Source organism: Pseudopipra pipra, chromosome W (assembly GCF_036250125.1).
Source record: "Pseudopipra pipra isolate bDixPip1 chromosome W, bDixPip1.hap1, whole genome shotgun sequence".
Taxonomy (NCBI): domain Eukaryota; kingdom Metazoa; phylum Chordata; class Aves; order Passeriformes; family Pipridae; genus Pseudopipra; species Pseudopipra pipra.
The window spans coordinates 37291608-37315437 of NC_087580.1; the positions used below are offsets into that span (position 1 = coordinate 37291608).

At 57.0% G+C, this 23830-nt stretch overlaps 2 protein-coding genes and 1 pseudogene across 2 annotated transcripts in view; 2 read left to right on the forward strand and 1 right to left on the reverse strand.

Moving 5' to 3' along the window:
• The window catches only part of LOC135405255 (zinc finger protein 271-like), a 90402-nt pseudogene extending 66673 nt beyond the window's left edge, over window positions 1-23729 (forward strand).
• LOC135405492 (zinc finger protein 239-like) overlaps window positions 1-23830 on the forward strand; it is a 239440-nt gene that overhangs the window by 161344 nt on the left and 54266 nt on the right. The gene's annotated exons all lie outside the window — the stretch shown is intronic.
• LOC135405553 (maestro heat-like repeat-containing protein family member 6) lies at window positions 1086-2989 on the reverse strand. Its single transcript, XM_064640261.1, has 6 exons — window positions 2857-2989; window positions 2574-2723; window positions 2314-2415; window positions 2010-2112; window positions 1681-1737; window positions 1086-1531 (listed from the first exon to the last, which is right to left on the reverse strand). The coding sequence occupies exons 1-6, from the start codon at window positions 2959-2961 to the stop codon at window positions 1425-1427; spliced, it is 624 nt and encodes a 207-aa protein (XP_064496331.1). The 5' UTR covers window positions 2962-2989; the 3' UTR covers window positions 1086-1424.

Consider the following 23830-nt stretch of genomic DNA (forward strand, 5'->3'; position numbering starts at 1 on the left):
GTGCCCACAGTCTGCCCATTTTTGGTGTCCTGGCGGGTGTGGGTGCCTGGCTGAGGAGGCCCAGGCGTTGTGGGTGCTGCTGCTCCTGGGCAGCCTCTGGTGCTGTTGTCTGTGGGGCGGAGCCGCTTGGGCAGCAGCGAGTGCGCAGCCCTGCCCGAGGAGCCCCGCGCCCTGCCCATGGTGGCAGCAGCTCTGCGGGCCCAGAGCTCTGGCTCAGGGGGGTGTTGGCCACAGCCCCATGGCCTGGGCAGCCACGGGGGCCCGGGCTGGCCGCCAACCCTGCCTGTGCCACTGCCCCTCGCCGGCAGCACCCGGCGGACGTGCCCTGGCAGGGCCCCCTTGCCCTCCTTGTCCCCAACCAGGCCAGCCTGGCCCCCTTGGGGGTGTGCCCACCCTGCTGCTGAGGCCTGGCCTCCAGGGCTTCTGCCACAGGGCTGGGAGATGCCTCGGGAAAGCACCAGAGCAGCCGGCTGGCAGGGAAGGAGGTGGCTGCCTGGGGGCTGCCTATGGCCTCTGCCCCCCCAAGTCCTGGGGGCCTTTCCCTTCACCCTGCCCCTCGGGGACTGCGCCCAGTCTGTCCCCTCGCAGCCTTCTGCCACCCATCCACTCCCAGATTCCCCTCAAGGCTTCCTGCTCCCTTGTCCCATCAGGGCCTCCACAGCACCTCACCCCTTCCTGGCCTCCCAGTGCCCCCTCCCCTGTGGGTCTCCCCCAGCCCCGCCAACCTGCCCGGCAGCGGCGCAGCCCTGAAGGAGCTCCAGAGGAGCTGCTCCAGAGGCACTTGGGAGCCCGGAGCAATCCAACCAGTAACACACAGGCAGGACACAGACGCTGGCTCCTGGCTGGGGGAGGGCTTGTGGCCATCTCCAAGGACAAGGTGCTCAGGGTTCCCCACAGCTCCAGCCTCTGCCCTCCACTCTGCTGCAAGCGTTGAGGCTCCAGAAGAGCCACCAAAGGCCAAGGGGCTTCTGCCCACTTTTGCTGGCACGCTGCACAGCGGGGCAAGTGTTGCTGAGCACAAGGAGCCCTTTTCCCCTCTTCCCCAAGGCCCTGTGCACCCTGGGCACCAAAAAAACCTCCTGGGCTTCTGTATGTGATAACATGGATGTAATATTCCCATGCTGAGCTCAAAGGAGGTGCTTGCAGGGAAGAGGCATCTTCCCCACAGGCTCAGGTGGCTCCAGGAGATGGAGTTTCCTGCATCACTTCTCCACAGAGCTGCAGCAGCACAGGCAGACACTGCCCTGCGGAAAAGGCCGGGCCTGCCATGCTCTGCACAGCCAGTCTTGGAGCTGCTGGAATCTGCAGTAGGGAGCCATCTGTACAGCTCTCAGCACGTAGCAGTGTTGAATTGCCAGGCCTGCCATGGCGAGTCTGATGTCATCTGTTACACTTCTACGGGCTGGAAGAGGCAGCAACGGAGACTACCAGAATGGGAAGAATGAAGTTCTCCGTACAGCTCTGATGATGTGGAGCGTTTCCTGGGCCAGGTTTGAGACAGCAGGGCTGTCATCAGTGATGTCTTGAAGGGCTGAAAGAGAAAGGAAGAGAGCCAAGGTGAGAGGCCAGGGGTGTGGGGACATGAGGAGCCCCTCCTGCCAGGGCCATCCCAGCCAGCTCTTGCCATAGCCAGGAGGGAGCAAGGCCCAAGGAGATCAGCTGGAAGGTGCCCTCGCTCACCTTGGCAGATGAGCTGCAGCTCTGGCTGCTCCTGCTTCATGGACCTGGCGGCGATCCCTGGGAACACAGAGCCTGTCAGGCCCCAGAGGCACAGGTCCCCCGCAGTGGCCCTGCCAGCCCGGCCACACGGCCTCCTGCCCTGGCAGGGCTGAGCCCGGGGCCTTCCCGCATGGGGACGCCCCAGGGCTGGGCTGGCACAGGGCGGCAGCAGGCGCTCGGGGCCACTCGGGGCTCCACATGCCCTGGGCCGCATCCTGCTGCCGCTGCAGCAGCCGGGGCTGGGGCCGAGCTGCAGCGGGGTGGGGAGGGACCCCGGCCTTGTGGCTCACCCAGAAACTTGATGGCCAGCTTTCGCAGGGGCTCCTCTGGGCTCTCCAGGAACGGCAGGGCCTGGCGCACGTACTGGCCCACTCGGCTCCTGTCCTTTTCCAGCTGCAAAGAGCGCCAGGGCATGGAGGGAAGGCTGGGCTCAGGCTCTGCCCCTTGGCCGGGCACTCCCTGCCCCCAGCACGGGGCTCCCCTGCCCACAGAGCCCTGAGGCCTGGCCAGCAGCTGCTGGGGCCGGGCTTTGGGGGGAGCGGAGGGCTGGGTGCTCCTGGGAGCCAGGGGCTGGGGCTTTGGGGCCGTCCTTACCAGGCACTCGGGAAACCTCCATGGCTGCTCCATGGTCACCAAGTGCTCAAGATCCCTCCACTTCAGGAACCTGGCTGCACCAAACAGTGCTCTCCGAGAGGCCTGCACAGCAACAGAGAGCGGGCCATGGCACCGCAGCCCAGGGCACAGCACCCACATCCCTGCACCAAGGCCAGGAGGAGGCTGCAGGCGACCATGGGCCAGGGCAGGAGGCACAGCAGCCTCCTGCCATGGGGACACCAGAGCCCATGAGTCCTCACCTCTGCCACACGCTGGTTCTCATTGTGCCAGTTGAAGTAGAATGGCACCAGACTCAGGTACACGTGTGGCTTTAGGCTCTTGCTCCTCTCTGTCGCTTCCATCACCTCCCGGAAGAGGAGCATGGAGAGCTGCTGCAGCTGGCTGTGCTCCTGGTGCAAAGGAAGAGGAAAAGACCTCAGCACTGGCTTCTCCAGGCCCACCGGGGCACAGGCCTGAAAAGACACTGGGCCCAAAGTTTCCTGGCAGCACTCAGTGCCCACGATGAGGGGCACAGAGCCTTACGTTGTCAAAGAGTGGCCGCAGCGCCTCAAGCAACTTCAGGGCTATTGGGCTGGATATTTGGATGATTTTCAAGCCCAGCACATTGATGAACACAGTGAGAGTCATCTCAACCGCGTCCGTGTCTGCATCCTGCAGTAGCTCCAGGAGGCTTTCACTCAGGCTCCGCATGCTCATAGCCTGTGTGGAACACAATGCTGTGGTGCAGCCCCACGCTGCTGCCGCGGGGCCCAGAGGCCAAAGGTGCATCCCAAAGGAGTCAGGCAGCTGAACGGGGAGGAGGAGAGCTGGGAGCAGCTGCCACAGCTGCCAAAGGCCAGCCAAGGCCAAGCTACTGCCTTGCACAGCCTCACGCTGCCGGCCCGGCTTCAGCCCCTGCCCCCTGCTCACCATTGAGGGAGCCTTGCTGAGCACCACCAGGCCTCGGAGCGCCAGGCGACGCCTCTCTGGGCACTGACTGCGCAGGTGCCTGGAAATAATCTGCAGGATGCTGGGCCCATATTGTCTGGGGTTCAGGCAGTGCAGGACCTGAAAGGCAGAGAGCAGTGACAGGGTGCCCGGCCGGCAGGAGCCCGGACCCGCCCGGGGCTGGGCCCAGGCAGCAGCACAGGGTGCAGGCACCGTCCCGGGCGGCTGCAGCTGTGAGAGGGCAGAGAGGGGGAGGCAGCTGGGCCAGGCAGCGCTCGCCATCAGGCTCACCTCCACCAGGAACGCCAGGGCAGGCAGTTCCCACAGGGGCTCTCCCCTGCTGAGCCGCGGGAGCAGGCTGACGGCGATGCTGCGACCGAAGGAGCAGGAGACATGGCACAGCTCCCTGCAAGGGGGAATAAAGGTGCCAGAGACCCTGAGCCAGGTGGGCAAAGCTCTCCTGGGACTGACTCACACAGACCTGGTCTTTGACCACCAGCCCAGGAGAGGACGTGGGCACTTTGGGAGGTGGCTCCTCCTGTGCAGCCGCCTCTCTCCGCCTTTTCCACTCTGCTCAGCCATCCCTGGCTGCCAAGGCCCTCTGGCCCAGCAGCACGGGCACTGTGAGGGGTGGCCTGTGCACAGGGCAGAAAGGACCTGTGGGGGTGTGGGGCAGTGGGGAGAAAGGGCTCTCACCTGGCGAGCAGACCCACTGCATAGTGGTGGCTGTCAGCCTTGAGGAGCATGTCCCAGCCACTCTTGCGACCGATCGCCATCAACACGTCCTCATCCAGCAGCTGGCGCAGCAGGGCTTTAACAGTCTGCACTGCAAACCTGTGTGCAGAGCACAGCCCAGGTCAGGCACAGAGCCCTGGCCCCAGCCCCGAGGGCGTGGCAGGGAGAGGGGACTGGGATGGAGCACCTGTTGGGGTTGGGGGGAAGGCTGCGCTGCTCCCGACATCGCCTCCAGAAGGTCTCGACCTCCTCTGACATCTCCTCTGTGCTGATGAAAACTTGGAAGAGCAGAGTCAGAAGGAGGCGGGGGAAATTGTCCTTCACTGCACTTGGGCACCAGGAGTGGGACAGCTGGAGGATCTCCCAGAGTGCCACAGTTGCCTGCCAAAGACAAAGCACCCAGAGACAGCTCTCAGGGCCCAGATGTCCATGTGGCAGGGCCCAAGTGTGGCAGGGACAGGCCAGGGGAGACACAGGGGGATCCCCCAGCCTGGTGTCCCTGAACCTGCCCCTAAGCCAGGCTTGCAGCCCAGTGCCTGGGGCAGGGAGAAGCAGTGGTGAGGGAGGATGGAAAGGCGTCCCAGAGGCAACCTGGGAGCGAGCAGAGGCCAGCTCAAGAAACTCACAGCCAGGGCAAAGACATCCCTCTCATCCCCATCAGAGGTGCGTCTCCTGTGCGCTGGCCAGTATTCCAGCACATGGAAGAGGATCTGCAGCACCGGCTCCTTAGTCCAGCTGGAGGAGATGAGCGTCTTCCACATGGTGCGAGCAGCTCTGTGGAGTCACAACTCTGGCTCAGGGGGGTCTGGGACACAGCTCTGTGGCCTGGGCAGCTGCGAGGCCCAGGTGACAGAGCCACAGTGCCTTGTGGGGTAGGGAGGCAGGTTGGCCTCAGGATTGGAGGCTGACATGCCAAAGCTGGCAAAGAGAGGAGCTGGAGTGTCCTGGAAGTCTCCATGTCTCTGGCACACCATTTGGGACAGGCTGTCCAGGGGGATGGGGTCTAAAGGCAGGTGAGCCTTCAAGGCAGGTGGGCCCCATACCTGTCACAGGCTGGGGCAGAGCGCAGCAGGGTCACTGCGACATCCGTGGGGTGTGCCTTGGTCAGCAGGACCAGAGTCTTTTCCAGCCTGTGCTCATCAGACACATTGGACGTGAGCCACTGATGGATGCACCTGACTATGGCCGGCACCTGGAGGGGACACGGGGGACAGTTGGAGAGCTGCCAGAGCCAGTAACTTGCCCAGCTTCCCCCAAGAAGTGCTCCCCTTGCCAACAATCTCTGCTGGTCTCAAAGGCTGAGGGGGCCCAGAGCAGCCAGCGTGAGGGGCCACAGCATCCCTGGGGGACTGGAGCCCTGGCCACAGGCTGCTTACTTGCTTTGCTTTGTAGACACTGTTCTCCACAAGCATATCCAGCAGGGCAGCGCTGGTCTGGGCATTGAAGAGGTCCGAGTTTGCCGTGTCCCCAGTGGCCATGAAAGTGGCCTCTTCATGCCAGATGCACCTGATGAATCTGCAAACCAGCTACAGGAGAAAGGTAAGGAAGAGAGAGGGATGTCCCCTGGAGGGCTGCGACAGCGGTGCTGGGCTGAGCAGTGAGAGCAGGCCCAGCCCAGGCGGGGATGGCTGCAGGTACCTGTGCTGCCCTGCGGAAGCGGCCACGGGCACGGAGCTGCTCTTCTGTCCGCTCCTGGCCTGCATCTGGCAAAGAGCGAGCGTGCTCAGAGCTGAGGGTGTGCGGGAGAGGCCGGAGAACACAGCCCAGGCCTGGGCTCCAGGAGCAGGCAGGGCCAGCTCTGGGATGCCCAGTGGATGGAGCACGGCTGCCAGGAGTTCAGCCCCTCTGCCCCCCTCCCTTTCCCTGGGCATGTCCAGAGCAGATGGGACAGGATGAGGCCAAGGGGACTGCAGCCACCAGCCCTGTGGCCCAGCTCCAGCACTCACCCTCCTGCGGGGGCTGCACCTGCTGCACCTCTTCAGGCTGCTGTGCTGGAGCAGCCCTAGGGCTTTCCTCCTTCTCCTCTTCCTTCACCCAGGCCAGCTTGGGCACCGTGGGGGGTCTCTGCTGCATGTCTCCGTCTGGTGTTATGGCTACCTGCAGCAGAGATGCCATGGAAAATCTTTGGCTCCCCAAGTCCTGCAGTCGTGCCTTGAAGGCAGCTGCAAGAGAGAAGCCTGGGAAATGCCTCGCCTCATCCAGTCCCACTGTCTGGCCTCGAGGGCACCTGCCCCAGGGACTGGAGACGCCTTGAGCAGCCCCAGGTCCCCAGGTCCCACAGTCTGGCCTGGAGGATGCACAGGGGAGAGGTGGAGAGCTGCCAGAGTGAGCAACTTGCCCAGCTTCCCCTGAGAAATGCTTCCCTTCCCAGCACACTGTGCCAGCCTCAAAGGCTGAGGGGGCCCAGCGCACCCAGCTTGGGGGGCCACAGGCTGCTTACTTCAGCAGAGACAGCTCTCTCCTCAAGAAACTCCAGGCTGGGGGTATCGGCCAGGCGCTGAACAGGCGCGGCGTCAGTGCTCGCCACGCCCTCCGTCGTTGTGGCGTCGGCCTCCTCCGTGAGACCAGGCAGCACAGAGTCACAGTGTGACACATCATCAGTGGACGTGGTGTCCCAGTGGGTTGTGTGATCAGTGGTTGCGGTGTCACACTTTGCTGGGGCAGCAGTCGACGCGGTGCTGACATCAGGATTTGTCAGCTGGGTCGGGATGGTGTCAGGCTGGGCCTGGACATCAGCTGGTGTGATCCTGGCCTTTCTACGCCGACTGCCCATGAATTTCATAAATGTCTGCAGGAGAAAGAAGGGCAGGGAAGGGAGGGATTTCCCCTGGAGGGCCGCGAGAGCGGTGCTGGGCTGAGCAGTGAGAGCAGGCCCAGCCCAGGTGGGGATGGCTGCAGGTACCTGTGCTGCCCTGCGGAAGCGGCCACGGGCACGGAGCTGCTCTTCTGTCTGCTCCTGGCCTGCATCTGGCAAAGAGCGAGCGTGCTCAGAGCTGAGGGTGTGCAGGAGAGGCCGGAGAACACAGCCCAGGCCTGGGCTCCAGGAGCAGGCAGGGCCAGCCCCGGGATGCCCAGTGGATGGAGCACGGCTGCCAGGAGATCAGCCCCTCTGCCCCCCTCCCTTTCCCTGGGCATGTCCAGAGCGGATGGGACAGGATGAGGTCAAGGGGGCTGCAGCCACCAGCCCTATGGCCCAGTTCCAGCACTCACCCTCCTGCGGGGGCTGCACCTGCTGCACCTCTTCAGGCTGCTGTGCTGGAGCAGCCCCAGGGCTTTCCTCCTCCTTCTTCCTCCGGAACAGCCTGAGCAGGCTGAAGCGTCTCCCTGCCATGCCACAGTCTGGTGTCCAGGGCACCTGCAAGAGAGAAAGAGAACCTCGGAGAAACTCCGGGCCCTAAGTCCTGCAGAATGGCCTTGAGGCCACCTGCCGCAGGGATTGGAGACACCTCGGAGAAGCTCCGGGTCTCCAAGTCCTGCAAAAGGGTCTCGAGGGCACCTGCCACAGGAATTAGAGACACCTCGGAGAAACTCCGGGTCTCCAAGTCCTGTGGAAATGCCTCGAGGTCACCTGGAAATGAGAAAATCCTCTAAAACGCTCCGGGTCAGTAAGGCACGAGTTGGCTGCGCGGGGGCTCCGCACAGCACCGCTCTGTCCCGTCCTGTCCCGTCGCCTGCTCCGAGGAGCACTGTTGACACTGTGGCCGTGTCACCAGCAGCACCTCTGTCACCGCGGGTCATAAAGGGCCCTTGGACACCCTGCCCCCTTCCATCCCACCGGCCGTGCCCAGCGTGTCACAAAGGGCCCTGGGACACAGTGCCACGTGGCCTGGGGCCTCCCCCAGCCCCGCCAACCTGTCCCACCTTGGAGGGAATCCGCTCTCTGAAGTATCTAATCTGGCTGGACCTGAACTGTAGGAACGGCTCAAGAAATGAGCAAACACTCCCCTCCTGTGCCTGCTCACGGCAGCACAAGGAGCCCCCTCGGCCGCCGACTCAGTCGCAGCGGGAAGGGCACGGGGCCTTCCACACAAGCTGGCACGGCCTCCTTGGGAGAAGTGCTGGCTGGTGGCCATCATAAACATGGGGGCTGACACCGAGAAGGAAGGTGTGGGCAAGGGCACCAATGCTTTTGGGAGCCCTTTGGCCAGGGCTGCATCCAAATCAGCAGTTGTGGCAAGTCCTGGCCCAAGGAGACCTGCCACTGCCCCGAGTCCTGGCAAGGGTGCTGCCCGTCTCCTGCCCCAAAGAGCTGCGCCCCCATGTATTAGTTCATTTGAATACATGCCCGGAATAAAACAAGTGCAACAGGCATTCCAACAGTACAAAAAATCTTTTATTGCAGTGAGAATAAAAACTAGCAAAGAGAATCAAAAGCTAAAAAAGAATACAAAAAACCTGCTTTATCAGTTGGCATTCATACAATACTATGAACGGCTTTTATTATAGTATTAACTAGTAATAAGGGAATTAAAGGAACATTTAAAGGATATTAAAACAATACTACGAGTGGCTTTTAATACAGTATTAACTAGTAAAAAGGGAATTACAAGGATATTAAAAAAGGATATAAAACATTTGCTTTCTCAGTTGCTTCCTGTCAATAAACTGTGCTTACCCACACAGACAGGCCAGGGCTGCCAGGATCTGCAGCAGCTGGTCGGTGCCCGTGCTCAGCGGGCGTCCCGGTGGAACAACACAGTCTCCATGGCAGGATGAGGATCGCTCACCCCAGCAGTCCTGACACCCCATTTTAAAGGCTCTACATTGCACCACGTAGGGCCAGTACCCAGTATAAGGTGATGCCTGAGTGGCAGCCAAACCCCGCCTGTTCATCACCTGATAGCAACAGTCTGTGCGTGCCCTGCTGTAGGGCAAGGGGCGAGTGACCCCTTCCCACAGAATCTTCCTCCCATCATCATCTTTCTCACCCCTATGTATGACCTCTACCACTGTGTTTCAGGGGTAGATGTATCTATCTTGCAATATGTAGCAAAACCAAGGAAGAACTCAGCTCTGATAATAGGGGATATCAAGCTGACTTGCTAAAAAGCACAATGGACCTTACAATTCGCTTGTGCCATGAAGTTACATTGTACCATACTCTGGCTGGTTTCACATCCTAATATGATTTCTTTCTCACGCCTCTATGCTCCATTGATCATCTAATTCAAAAGTACCCCCCTTACAGACATGAAACAGTTTAAAGTCCTGTAGATGTAGAGATGAAAAAGTCATATCTAAAATGTAGTGCTAGCTTGTTCCTAAGCATTTCCAAAATTCCTTCCCGTCAGGTGCCAGGATGGGTGGGCAGGAGGTGACTTGCTTTATTCAGACCATTCTTGTACGTGTGACTGCTGCTCTTTCACCCCTTTCCCCCTAATTCTGGGTTGGTTTCTATCGCTGTTTTTGAAAGAAACATTTTTTTCAATCTCACACGTGAGTATTTTCAAAGAAATATAAGATGTGAAAATCTAGTAAAACCAACATTTAACAAAATGGTGAAATCACACTCCTTCATGTACTCTGAGCACTCTGCTACTGGCAGTTTGTGTAGTTCTCCATATACTGGAAATGTAACTAAGGATCAAGAAATTTTCTGTGTTCTTTATTTCCTTTTAAATTTTTTTTCTGTCATCAAATTGGGTGCAGGATTTGGTCCTGTCTTTGTGGAGGATGAATGCCACTGTCCTTTTACGTTTGATATTTTATTGCTCAGGGGGACTGTCAGTGGGAGAAGTGGTGGGAAGGATCCTCCACTCAGGGGCTGGAGCTTCAGCTTCTAAAGAAGGCTGTACTTAATCAAAGAGCTGCAACTCAGGATTTCTCCCAGCTTTCCAGAACTTTTCATTTAGCCAGCTGAGAGTGCCCAGGGCACAGCCAGGTTAATGTTTAACTCTTCCAACACTGGGCTCATCCCGAGGATATCCTGTCATCCTGAGAAGAAGGAAGGGAGATGCTGTGCCTATTCCCTAGGGCTGGGCAGGAAGCAAAACCTTCAAAGCCATGGCCCTTCTGAAGGAGCTGATCTTGTGTTATTCCTCAGTAGTCAGCACTGAAAATTCTGTATCCGAGACACTGAATGAAAAGGAGAGTTGCCGGGAGGCTTGTCTGGGGGAGAGGGTTTTTTTGGTTTGTTTTTGTGGGGGTCTTTTAGTGCCAAATGAAGGTTGGATCATGAAAATCAGTCTTGTTACAGACAAAAACTGTAAAGGCATTTAAACGCTTTCAGACACTAACAATTTTCCTTTCTTTCACTTTCTTACCCCTTGCAAATCAGAGACAGTTCCTAGAGGACAGGAGAATAAAATAAAGAAAAAAAAGAAATTATTTTTCTACTCTTGAGGCCTGTGTCAGGTCTGTTTTGAATGCATTTGAATCCTGCTGCTTCCATGCTCTTTTTCAAGTAGCACCAGATAAATACCTGTGAACTACTGAGATGTGAGTGATCATTCTTACTTCACAAAAGGTTTCTCTTTTTTTTTCCTATCCTGTGTCCCTTTTGTGTTCCATGCTATGGAGTGACAATATTTTTGTTCTAAGCTAATTCACTGCTGCTCTTTTGGGTACAACTAATGTCAAGCAGCAAACCTGTAACATGCCAGAAACAGGCTACAGTGGGTTGAAGACACAGCTTATGTTTGATTGTGTGTAAATACAGAGAGTTAGTTGGGTTTATCTGAGAGCCTGGCAGAAGGAGAGAGGAGCAGGACAAACTGTTTTCAGTAACTGTGCTGTTCAGACACCTGATAAGACTGAGAGTGCTTTGGAACTACTGATGTGCTTTGAATAAGAAAAGAATAATCAGGTCCATTAGCACTGGCTTATCAGGAAAGAAGTAAAATGCCAGCACTTTTACATGAGCAAAAGGAAATGTTTTAGACACTTTGGACCATTTTTGCATTGAAATTAAATAGCAGGGTGCTTTTGAGTGTGCTGTAAGGAGTGGAAGGATTTATTACTTTGTCAGAATGACAGGTGAATGTGTTTAGAGAGGAGTCCTCAGCAACAAGAACAGCTCTTTGGATAAGTGGCCACATCTCTTCATGCTTTTGGTAGAGATTCATGAATTCTATCCTTTCTTTCTCCCTGAAGTGCAGTGGCTCACTTACAATGTGCAGTTTTTCAGAGTGTCACATCCTTGTGCATTTTGTAATATCCTGGCAGCATGTTTGATATTGGGGGTGTAACAGGTTGTTCATAAAATAATGCTGGATCATTGACTGGTGTGTCCTCTGCCTTCAGTCACTGGGTATTTTCATGTTCCAAAAAGAATATATCTCAGCCTGTGCTGGGAAGGGAAGGTGTGATTCACCATTAACTTACCCCAGCAGGCATGAAACATGCTCAGATGCACTATTATCTTCTCAAAGTTTACTGATTTTTATTTCTGTACCTTTTCAAAATTTATTTCTAGGTTCTTTCACATGCTTACAATTAATTTGGGGATATTAAAATTCGATGAATGACAGTGCATGAACATATTTGATTGATTTTGGATTCTAATTGATCCCTGTCAATAAGATCCCTGAAATCAATGCTATGTGATTCAGCCAAGGCACCACTGTTCTGTACATTAGGTAGCAGTTGGGAATTTAGGAACTAAATGTTCACAAGGTATAAATGGAGAAAATGTTTAGATTTCAATAGCCCTTCGTTTGGCATTTATTCACCCAAATATGTTTCTTGGGAAAGTTAGTTTTCCAAAGTGCAGGCTTTCAGTGAAAGAAAGGTCATTGATTTAAGGTCTATTAAATTTTAGCTAAAAACAACAGGCTCCACTGGGATGTAAAATAATTTAAGTATTTCCTGCAGGCAACCTTCATGCTTTAGAGCTGTTGCTCAAAGGTTTCATTCTTCTCTGAAGATGTCAACTGTAAATATAAAAATGCCTCACTGAAAATGGAATGGTTCAAAGCTTCTAACTGAAATAAGAATTCCTGCCTGGGGAAAGCACTATAATCAAAATAAAGTGCTCTTAACTTGTTTTTTCCTGTGGAGGCTGCACTTGAAAAGAGTGCTTCAAGGCAGCAGGGTTGGTAGGGAATGCCAATTTTTATTTATTTATTTACCTACTCTCCCCCACAGATGATGATAGTCCAGCTCTGGAATCAGCAACACACTTCAGCCACTAATACAAGGCAATATGTGAGCTGCTGCTGCTTCCCAAATGCAGTATCCTGGCATTTCAGTCAACTTTATAATCTGGCAAAAACCCACTTGGCAATCTTAAAATCTAGCTTCTGAAGCACTTTTATTTCTGAAAGCTTTTGATGTCTTCTTATATCTTTTTAGCCAGTCTTCGCAAGCGAAGATTTGGGAAAGGTCATAAACCCTTCAAGCCTGCGCAGTGGATTTTTTAGGTGAGACACAGCGTGCGCTGAACTGAGCCCACCCTTTAATCCTGAGGTTCATCTGCCGGGGCCGAGCAAAGCTTGGACAGTGGCAGTGAGGTCCTGCAGGACGTAGGTTTGTTTAGAGTGACCTTCTCTTAGCTGGATTGCCTTCCATGGCTGACGAGCTCCAACTGCCCGGGGGGCCGGGAATCGAACCCGGGTCGCAGCGGTAAGAGTCCTGCACTCTAACCACTAGACCACCAGAGCTCCAAAGGGCCACAGCAGACCTCAATGATCAGGACGGTATCTACATTCGATACCGTACTGATGGAAGTCTATTCAATCTAAGGCGACTGAAGGCCCACACTAAGACCTTAAACCATCTTGTCCGGGAGCTGCTTTATGCTGATGACGCCGCCCTTGTTGCCCACACAGAAGCAGCTCTGCAGCGTTTAACATCCTGCTTTGCAGATGCTGCTGAGCTCTTTGGGCTGGAAGTCAGCTTAAAGAAGACAGAGGTCCTCCATCAGCCTGCACCTCAGGATGTCCCCCATCATCCCCACATCACCATTGGTCAATCAGAGCTCAAATCAGTCCAACAGTTTAATTACCTCGGTAGCCTCATCTCCTCAGACGGTAAGATTGACGGAGAGATAGACAACAGATTAGCAAAGGCATATAGTGCTTTTGGAAAACTCCATAAAAGAGTATGGCGTAATAAACACTTGAAGAAAAGCACCAAGATCAGTGTTTACAAAGCCATAGTGTTGTCTACTCTCTTATATGGATCTGAATCATGGGTCATCTACCGCCACCACCTGCGTCTCTTAGAACGCTTCCATCAACGCTGCCTCCGTACAATTCTAAACATCCACTGGTCAGACTATGTCACCAACACATCTGTTCTAGAGCAAGCAGCTATCACAAGTATTGAGGCCATGCTGATGAGATCACAGCTGCGTTGGGCAGGTCATGTCTCCAGGATGAAGGACCACCGCCTCCCTAAGATCCTGCTTTATGGTGAACTTGCCACTGGCTGCCGCATGAGAGGAGCCCCGAAGAAAAGATACAAGGACTCCCTGAAACAACATCTCAGCCTTGGCCATATTGATCACCATAACTGGTCTACTCTGGCCTCAAATCGGGAGGCCTGGAGACACACCATCTATAACGCAGCTGATGCCTTTGAGAAAGCACGCAGGATCACCCTCGAGGAAAAAAGGCAACGCAGAAAGAACCGTGTATTGCAGAATACACCATCTAAGGAGTCTTTCTGCTGTGCCTTTTGCAATCGGATATGTCTGTCACGGATTGGCCTCATAAGCCACCAGCGCGCCTGTAGCAAATGTGGATAGAGCCTTCCCAAATCTTCGTTCGCGAAGCCCAGCCATGATGATGATGATATCTTTTTAGCATATATTAAATTCCTTAGGAGCAGTGGTCAGGATGTACACTTGATGGATGACTGGGGTGGGGAGTCTCTCCTCATCCCCTGATTTTTTTTTCCCCCTCCCCTTTAATTTTAAAAGGAGGTGTGATAATTGTGCATTAGGTAATGCTGGAACATGAATCCTGCAGATGCAGCTGTTTGACAACATTAACGTGGGGGGTTTGTACCATTGTTAGGTAAGTTAGCAGAGATTTTCCAAGCTAAGAAGGACAGCCTGCTGCCAAGCTCTGGCAACTCTCTTAAGAAACCTTTTGCTTCAAGGATGCCCTGAGGTAAATGAGGACTGGATGCTTTTCTAAAGGCACAAACTGCCTGTTTTCTCTTCCATAGCATTCAGAATAGGACTCCTTGGTCCAGCCTACCTGCTCAGGGTTTTGTGGTGCTGGGTCAGGGTTTTCATGTGGTTTTTCTCCTGGGATAAAGCTGTGTCCAGTGAATATTGATTATTCATCCCATGTCTGGGTCACTGTCCACATCTTGAATTTGACCCAGAGTCTGTGTAAATGAGGAATGCATTGAAACAAAGTCAAGGATCCTTCAGTGACTTGTTTTTGTGAGTTCAATCTTCTGAGACCTCTGATGAGTCTGGCAGGGCAGTGCCTGTGTGCAGAGGGGCAGGGAAACAGAGTCCCAGCACAGCAGCAGTGCCAGGGAGCAGCAGCATTTGGCCTGTTGAGAGCTGCTCTTTTTCTCCTGCCACCCTCCCCTTCTGGGCCTCGGCTGAGGCCTCAGTGCTCTGGGCCTTGGTCCCTGGGCTGGGCTGGGTCAGTCCTGTGGCCATGGCACTGCTGGCATGAGCTGGGCTCCACTGCACTCTTTCCACCACACAAGGGGCTCCATTTGCTCCGGGCACAGCCTGAAGCCTCAGCTCTTCTTCTCAAGGGCTCTCAAGAAGAAGGCCAAGGAGCAGACTCTCCAGAGGGTCCTTGCCTTGCTGGTTTCTCCCTGGAGTCCGTGTGCTGCCCTCAGGGTCCCTCTGTGGGGGCTGAGGGGCTGAGGCTGCTCCAGCTGGTGCTGGTGGTGGCCAGTGCCCCTGGAGATGGCAAATGGGGCCTGAGGAGCCCGGGGCCGATTCTCTGCTGCTGTGCTGGGGAGCGGGGCTGGCCCTGGGGCTGCAGGAGCTGCCTGAGCTGATGATGTGCTGAGCATTGCAGACCCAGAGGGCCTGTCCCTGAGCTCCATGGCCTCCATGTCCTGCTGCAGGGCCAGACCTGAGTGTGCTGCTCTGCTGGGCTGGGGCAGGGGCAGGGAGATGGGGGGACCAGGGAGGGGCTGGACTGGGCAGTGCCAGGGAGGGGAAAACCCCAGTGTTGAGCTGAAGTGTGTGAGTGGGCAGGGTGGGGGCTCTGCCCAACCTAGGGCACCTCTGGAGTCAGCCTTTCCTTTGGCAGCACAACTTAGACAAGATAGTTTTCCAGAGTTGGCTTTTCTCCCTCTTTCCCAAGGTTTTCTCTTTTGTTTTCTCATCCCCTGAGGGGAAAAGGGGGAAGGGAAGCACATGTTGATCCCTGCTTTTATCTGTATACAAAAGGGAGCTGGGGTGGGGAGGGAGGGGGGAAAGAAAGCGATTTCTCCCTCTATTCTCTCTCTTTTATCCCATTCCCGCCTCCCTCGCCACACCCCGGGCGACTGTTTCACCGCCGCCCCTCCTCGCCCGTCCCGCGGGGCAGCTCTTTTAGCTCCGGGGCGGCGGAGACTCCCCCGGCGCGGCCCTTTGGTTTCCCTTGGTTTATTCTCCGGAGCTGATTCCGTTCCGAGCTCGCCCCCCCTCTCTGGCGACCCCCGCCAGGGCCCGTCCCGGGGCGGCTCCTTCAGTGCCACGGGCGGCGGGGACCCCTCGGGGCGGCTCCCCCAGGGCCCCGCCCGCCGCCGCCGCTCCCCGGGGCCCTCCCCGCTTCCTGCCGGGATCGGACACCGCCGGCGGCCCCGGCCCTGCCGGGCTCCATCAGCCTGAGCAATTGCTGCCAAGGAGGGGCCGGGGGCTTCCTCTTGGCCTTCGTCTCCCTGGCGCTGGGGCTCGGCTTCTACCTGCGCCAGAAGGTGAGGGGGGTCCCAGGGGGTCGTGTGTCCCCCCAGAGCGTCTGTGCCCCCCCGGGGACCCCCCACCCCGCTGTCACCCCCTTTTCTCTCCCCACAGAGCTCCTGAGCCGGCGGCGGCCGCAGCCCCTCCCCGGGGCCTCGGGCCCAGCCTGGACCCCTCCTGTCCCTGTGAGGATTTTGGGGGGGTCGTGTGTCCCCCCCTCCCCTGCTGCCACTCCTGATCCCAGGAAAGCTTCCCAGTTCTCCCCAGTCCCGGTTATTGGGGGGCAGTGGGGAAGGGGCTTGGGGGAATCCCAAGGGGTGGAGCCGAGTTTGGGGGGGGCAGAACAGGCCTCGGGATGGATCGGGAATGGGGACCCCCCTGTGTTCCCCCCTGTCAGCCCGCTCTGGGGGGGCTCTGGGAGGGAACTAACCCCTCAATAAGGCACCCAGCACACTTTGAAAGGTTCTGGGCACCCCCTAAACCTCCACACAGGCTCTGGAGGACTGCCTAAACATACTCAGAGCCCACTCAGGACCCCACCCAACCCCTTCTCTGGGGGGACTTCTCTGGGCACTGGTGGTGCTGGGAGCCCCCCCGGCTGCGGGCGAGGAGCTCTCAGGTGAGCGGGGGGTGGGAAGGGGGCGGTCAGTGGGAAAAGGGGGGTCAGAGGGGACAGAAGGGGTGGTGGGACCCCAAACTGAGTGGGAGGGGAGTGGGACCCCCCAAAAGTGGAGGGAGGAGGGGCACTGAGGATGCCCTCTGGAGCCCTGTCAGAGCCCTGACACTTCTGGGGTGACTCCAGGAACAGCCTTCACTGGCCCAGGGACATTCATCTCCCCAGCCTCGCACACATCCCCTGCAAATGGCCCTGTCTCCTCCATCACCCTCCTCTGCCTTTCTGGCCTGGCCCTTTCATTCTACAGCAGCAAAGCAGCCTTGGCACCATCTCACCTGGGCACTCAGAGGACTTCTGTGAGCAGGAGGGGCAGATTTCTCTGGAAGGTGCATTTGTCCCATGGCACAGGGCATAGGTCAGAGGATGAATATACTCCCAGGCACACACATCCTGGAGAGCTTTTTCAAGACAAAAATAGGGAGAGGAAGAACAAAAGAGGCACAATTAGAGAGATGAAAGGTGCCCCAAAAATCAGGAGCTTCCTCTGAGCCAGGTTTCCATAACTGAATCACTGGTGGGATATTTACTTTGATAAGTAGCTGCACAAAACTATTCATGTAGACAATGAAACAATCAGCTTAATATATTATATAGAAGGTGTTGTCAATGGAAACAAATTGAGAAAAATTGTTGAGATTAAAAAAAAAAAAAAGAAAATCAAAGGTCTGGCAATGCTGGCCAGGAAGCCTTCAGCAATTATCAAGAGTCCTGTTCTGCAGAGGTTTCAAGTGTCTCCTAAATTCCACACTCGTGGCTTCAGGCCATGACTTGCCAGAGCAGTGCCAGAACTGGCCACTGCCCAGAGATGCCCTGGGGCAGCTCCAGTGCCCAAGTGGGACAAGTGGCCCAGGGTGTGTGGGAGCCCTTTGGAGCAGGAGCTGGTGGGCAGGAAGGGCCCATCTGGGGAGGGTCAGGGAATCCCCCCCTGCAGCCCTGCTGCCCAGGCTGAGGAGGGTCCTCTCCAGCCCACAGCCCATCGTGTGCCCTTGGGGGCTGCGCTGCCGGGGCTGTTCCCGGGCACTGACTGGGGAATCTCCCGGGGTGCCCCGCGCGAGGCGGGGGCGGGGCGGAGGGCGGGCAGGGGGCGTGGCCGCGCGCTGATTGGCTGCGGCGGGGGTGTCTCCACCCGCAGCGCGCGAAGGGCGCCATCTTTGGCGCGTGGGGGATTCGGGGGCGACGGCCCCGGGAAAAGCTGCGCTTGGGTGTGTGAGCTGGGGGGGTCTGCGGGGGGAGCGGGGTCTGGGGATCCCCTCGGGGGCTGCGGGGAGCGCGGCTGGGGGTGGAAAGGCTGGAGGGCTCGGGAGGGCTTAGCAGAGGAGTTCAGGGGTTCCCGAGGAGATTTTGAGGGGTCCCTGAGGGGGTTCGGTGTCCTGAGGGGCCCCGGGGGGGGGGGTGATTGACGGTCCCTGAAGGAGTTTGGGAGTCCCTGAGGGAGTTTTGGTTTCTGAGGAGATTGGGGTGTCACAGGTGGGCTTGGGGGATGTCTGAGGGGGTTTGGGGGTCCTGGGTGGGTTTTGCAGGGACGTTTGCAGCAGTTTTTGTGGTCTCTAGGTGGTTCCAGATGGCTTTGAGGCTCCCTTAGAGGGACTGGGGGGATCCCTGAATGGGCTTGGGGGGTCCCAGGTGTGTTTTGCAGGTCACTGAGAGGGTTTAGGGAGCCCGGGAGGGGGGGTGGTGGTGAGGTCTCTTAGGGGATTTGGGAGGTCTTTGAGGAGGTTTCGGTGGGTCCTGGGGTGGATTTCTGAGGGGATTTCAGGGGTTTTGAGGGGATTTTGTGGAGTCCCCTAAAGCCCAGCAGTGGGTTCAGGGGGTCCCTCAGCCCCCAGGGGAGGGGTCCTAGGGATGCTCCCCAAAATCGGAGGGGGGAGATATACTACATCCAGGTAAGGGGATCCCAGTGCCCCCAGTATATCCCAATAACCTTCCAGTGACCCTCAATATAGCCCAGTAACCCCCCAGTGACCACCCGATGTATCCCACTGAGCACCCAGTTGGCCCCAGTTTGGCCCAGTAACCTCACAGTGTCCCCCCCGTGTGTCCTGGTAATCCCAGTAACTCCCCAGTTCTCTGCCAGTGCCCCCCCAGTGTGCCCCAGTTCGCCCCCAGTCCCTGCCAGTGCCCCCTGGTTCCCCGCAGTGTGTCCCATATCCCCCAGTAAACACCCAGTGACCCCCAAAGCCCCCCAACTGTCCCCAGTGTGTCCCCAGATGCCCTTGGCCTTTCTGTGAGCATGGCAGGGAGGGGGAATGTTTTTGGTGTCAGAGGGTCCAGGGTGGGCTCCTGGGGTGAGATGGAAGGTTGGGGACATCAGGGTTGGGGTTTGGGGACAGTGGAATTGGGGGAATTATGGCCATGGAGAGGCCCTGGGGACATTGGAGACACCAAGGGGGTCTCAGGGTTTTAAGGGGGGAATTAGGGACACCAAGAGGATCTTGAAAACCCCAGGGGGGTCTCAGGACTCACCTGCTCTTGGTGCTGCCCCTCCTCTTTCCCCTAGACATCATTAACCCCCCCAAATGTCTCCCAACTCCCATTTTCCTTTTAATCCCCTCCCCCTACAGATCCCTTTGACCTCCCAAGACCCCTTTTAACTCCCCTAAATGCACCCAAAGCACCCCAAACCCCCCCAAATTCTTATCCAACCTCCCCTCCAAATCTCCCCCAGCTCCCCCTCAAATCCCTTCAAACCCCCCCAAAGAGGGATCACCCGGCACCCTGGGACAGGAACACAGTGGGCTGTACTGGGGGCACTGGGCTGTACTGGGAGCGCACTGAGGGGGGGGCTCAGGTGTCCCAGGACAACGCGGCCCAGCTCCAAGAGAGATCTGGGGAGCAGTGAGGAGGTACTGGTCTGTCCTGGTGTGTACCCCCAATCCCCAAAGCCCCTCCCCAGCTCCCCCAGGACCCTCCAGGCCCCTGACTTGGTCCTGCTGCCCCTTGAGCATCTGCAGCTGCTGCAGAACCAGGCATTTCATCAGCAAATGTGCAGGTGACCCCAAGCTGGGGGTGTGTTGATGTGCTGGAAGGCAGGAGGGCTCTGCAGAGGGACCTGGCCCAGCTGGATCCATGGGCTGATTGCAAGGGGATGAGGTTCCAGAAGGCCAAGGGCCGGGTCCTGCCCTTTGGCCACAAGAAAGCCCCGTCAGCCCCCCGGGCTGGGGCCAGAGTGTCTGGAGAGCAGGCAGGCAGAAAGGGAGCTGGGAGTGTGGATGGACAGGCAGCTGAAGAGGAGGCAGAGTGTGGCCAGGTGGCCAAGAGGGCCAATGGCTGGTGGCCTGTGTGAGGAAGACTGTGTCAGCAGGAGCAGGGAAGTGATTGTTGGGCTGGACTGAGCGCTGGTGAGGCCACCCCTGGAGTGCTGTGTCCAGCTCTGGGCCCTGAGTTGAGGAAGGCCCTGGAGGGGCTGGAGCAGGTGCAGAGAAGAGCAGCGAGGCTGGGGAAGGGAGTGGAGCACAAGTGGTGTGAGGAGAGGCTGAGGGAGCTGGGGGTGTTGAGGCTGGAGAAGAGGAGGCTCAGGGGAGACCTCCTGACTGTCTGCAAGTCCCTGCCAGGAGGTTGGAGCCAGGTGGGGGTGGGGCTGTTCTGCCAGGAAGCAGCAGTAGGACAAGAGGGCTGGGTCTTGAGCTGTGCCAGGAGAGGTTTAGGTTGGATATTGGGAAGCAATTTTTTCGGGGGAGAGTAATCAGGCCTTGGAATGGGCTGGGCAGGGAGGGGGTGGAGTCAGCGTCCCTGGAGGTGTTGAAGGTGAGAGTGGATGTGGCATCAGTGCCATGGTCTGGGAAGCACAGCGGGGTTGGATCCAGGGTTGGACTTGATGATCTCGGAGGTCTTTTCCAACGTGACTGATTCTGTGATTCCCATTCCTATGGCAGCACATGCTTGAGGTTCTATCCCCAGGGTGATAGAGATGTCTGTCCATATCTATCTCCAAGGTTAGTCTGTAAATGTGTGGTGTTAGCAAAGCAGGCTTAGTTGTGGGCTGGTTGTAGAAGGAGAAAGAAGCCCAGAGGCCAGTGCAAGCAGGCAGCCCTGAGCTTGCACATGATGTCCCCTCCCTGCAGGTTCCTGTCCTTGAGCCCAGGCCCTGAGGTGAGGCTGAGAAGTGGCGCGGAGGTGAGCCCAGAGCTGTCCCTGAGGTGAGGCTGAGAATAAGTGGAAGGCAGAGGTGCTACTGAGGAAGGAGAGCCCTGTGGTGGGGAAGACAAGAAGCTGTGAGAGCCCTGAGAAGGTGCTGTGTCCATCCCCTGTGTGCCAGGTGAGCTGGGGCTTTGCTGCAGAGCTGCGGGCGCTGATTTGAGCGTCTCCAAGTGCTGAGATGGTGGGCACCCAGGAACACAAACTGTGCCTGGCCACGGAGCCTGCAAGGAGGAGCAGAGACAGCCGTGGCAGTGTGGGGGGCCAGGTTGTCCCTGTGCCTTCCCCTGCAGGCCCTGGCTGTCCCTCCGCCCCTCAGTAGGTGTCCATCCTGCACACCTACTCTCCAGAGCTTGACTCCCTGCAGACTTTGCAGGGAAATCTGTGCTGGCAGCTGCATCCTGAGCCCGAGGGCCGTTTGTATCCCCGAGTGCTGATTCATCCTGGGGATCCAAGTGATCCTCTGCTATTCCATATATGCAGCAGGAGTCACCCTCCTACCCTTGACTCCCTGCAGAGGAACAAGTGCCATGTCTCATTTTGGGAGAAGCCAGATGCTGCCCCCAGGCCATCAGAAGTGGTGCTGAAGCCTCTTTCAGCCCAGCCCTGGTGCAGTTTTCTCATCCCCTCACCGAGTGCCCGCTCCCCCAGCCGGCACTGACCAACCAGGGCGTTTGGCACACGTGGTTTGGTGGTTTGGAGAAACAGCCCCAGACTGGCAGGGGGCCAGAGAACCTCGAGGAACAGCCCTGGCGAGGTGCCCACACTGTCAGGGGGGCAGGGGATCGCTGCTCCATGGAACTGGCTGGAGCTCTGGGTGAACCTGAGCTGAAGGGCCTGTGAGCTGTGGATGAGTCCAGGATGGAGCAGAGACCCCCCTGCAGCCCGGAAGGACCCCACGCTGGAGCAGGGAATGCCCAAAGGAGGCTGAGAGCCCGTCAGAAGCCCCTGCAGAGCCGAGGGAGCAAAGCCCTGGTTTCCCAGGGTGTCGCCTCTCACCCCAATTTGGTTTTGGAAGATTTTTTTTGGTCTCATCTTCATATTTTTGAGTATTTTTTAGCTGAATCTCAACTTTTTGCAGTTTGGGGGGGCAGGGGTCTTCCTACTGTTTCTGAATGTCATTGTTTTTTGCCTGAATCTTGTTGGTTTGGGTTTTTCTGGGCTGAATCTTGGTGTTTTGGAGGTTTTTATGGTCACAGGATGCCCAGTGAGTTCTAGAGATGGACTTGGGCAGGAGGAACCCCCAAACCAACGCGCTCAGTCCTTGTTTCCCCCCCATCAGGATTTGTTCTTCCCAAAGCTTGGGCGGATGGAGGAGGAGGCTGCGAGGAAGAGGAAGATGCCTTGGTCCCCCCAGGCAGGTGAGGAGGAAGTCAGTGTCCCTTTGGGCGGGTGTTGTGCTGGCTCTGTCAGCCGAGCATGGCCCCGGCTGCAGGACAACCCCGCTGGCGCCGCCGTCCTGCCGGGGCCGGAGTTGGGGGGATGTCCTTGGCCTTCCCTGTGGGCCGGAGGCAAATCCCCTGCCTGTCCTTCTTGCTTCCTGCCCCAGGCCCCGAGCTGAGGACGGAGAGCCCGGAGGACAAATCCCCCCGTGAGACCCTGGTGGGAGAGGCCGTTTTGAAGGGCTCCCTGGCGCAGGAAGGCAGCGGGGAGGAAAAGGGCCGGAGATCCCCCCACAGGAGGGGCTCCAAAGCCAGCCCAGGGTGCTCTGAGGAGGAAAGAGCCAGCCTGTGCCGGGAAGGCGACCAGAGCTTGAGGGGGAGCTCTGAGCTGGTGGTCCCTGATCAGCCTCCCAGCAGGGAGAAGCCCTTCATGTGCTTGGAATGTGGGAAGAGCTTCAGAAGGAGCTTCAACCTGATCAGACACCAGCACATCCACACTGGGGAACGTCCCTACACATGTGGGGAATGTGGGAAGAGCTTCAGGAGCAACTCCAACCTGATCCAACACCAGCGCATCCACACTGGGGAACGGCCCTACACATGTGGGAAATGTGGGAAGAGCTTCAGCCGGAGCTCCAACCTCCGCACCCACCAGCTCATCCACACTGGGGAACGGCCTTATTCTTGTAGGGAATGTGGGAAGAGCTTCAACCAAAACTCCCTGCTCCGTTCCCACCAGCGCATCCACACCGGGGAACTGCCCTACACGTGTGGGGAATGTGGGAAGAGCTTCAGGCAGAGATTCAGCCTGATCCAACACCAGCGTATCCACACTGGGGAATGGCCCTACAAGTGTGGGGATTGTGGGAAGAGCTTCAGGCATCGATCCAACCTCCACACCCACCAGCACATCCACACCAGTGAACAGCCCTACAAGTGCTTGGAATGTGGGAAAAGGTTTCAGACCAGCAAGAATCTCCTTGTGCATGAGCAGACACACACGGATGAGAGGCCCTTCCGCTGCACCGACTGTGGGAAGGGCTTCAACCAGAACTCCAACCTTGTCACCCACCGGCGCATCCACACCGGGGAGAGGCCCTACAAGTGTGGGGAGTGTGGGAAGAGCTTTACCCAGAGCTGTGACTTGACCAGACACCAACGGACCCATCGATAATAGAACCCCGGTGAGTGCCCCGACTGTGGGAAGAGCTTCGGCCGCTGCTTCCACCCCAAATGAAGCCCCTGATGGTGAGGCAACCCCTGGAGTTCAAGGACTGTCAGTCCATCCTTTTCGACCACAAAGGGCCAGTCCCCTTTCCCAGGGGCAGCTTCTTCCAACAGAACCCTTCTTGGGGTGTCAGTCCTGGAAGTTTAGAGCAGAGATCTCCTCACCAGCGTTGGTCTGGGGGAGGTCCATCTGTCTCTACTTAAGAATTACTACTTTTTTGCCAGCTTCAACAATTGGCTTCAACAATTGCTTTAGTGTAGAGCACTGTCCTATCTTATCCTGTACTCCTGGTAGTTTTAGTGTGTCTATTGTGCAATAGATAATTCTGATGAAGATCTTTTGTCTGATCATTTGTAACCCTAAATAAATTCATTTCTATCAATAGATCTGATTTGCCATCATTAAAACCTGGGCGACAGAAGTTTTTCAGTCGCACCTCTCTAATTCCTCTAAATTGATTCTGTTGGCATAATTGAAGGCTGAGATTGGATCCAGCAGCCCCCAGCACCCCACAGAAAGTTGGAAGCTCAAGGCCTGCCCCCTCCTTTCTTAGCCCCCTTGTGCCCTTAGACCCCCATGGGACTGTCAGACCTGCCAGACTATCCCTC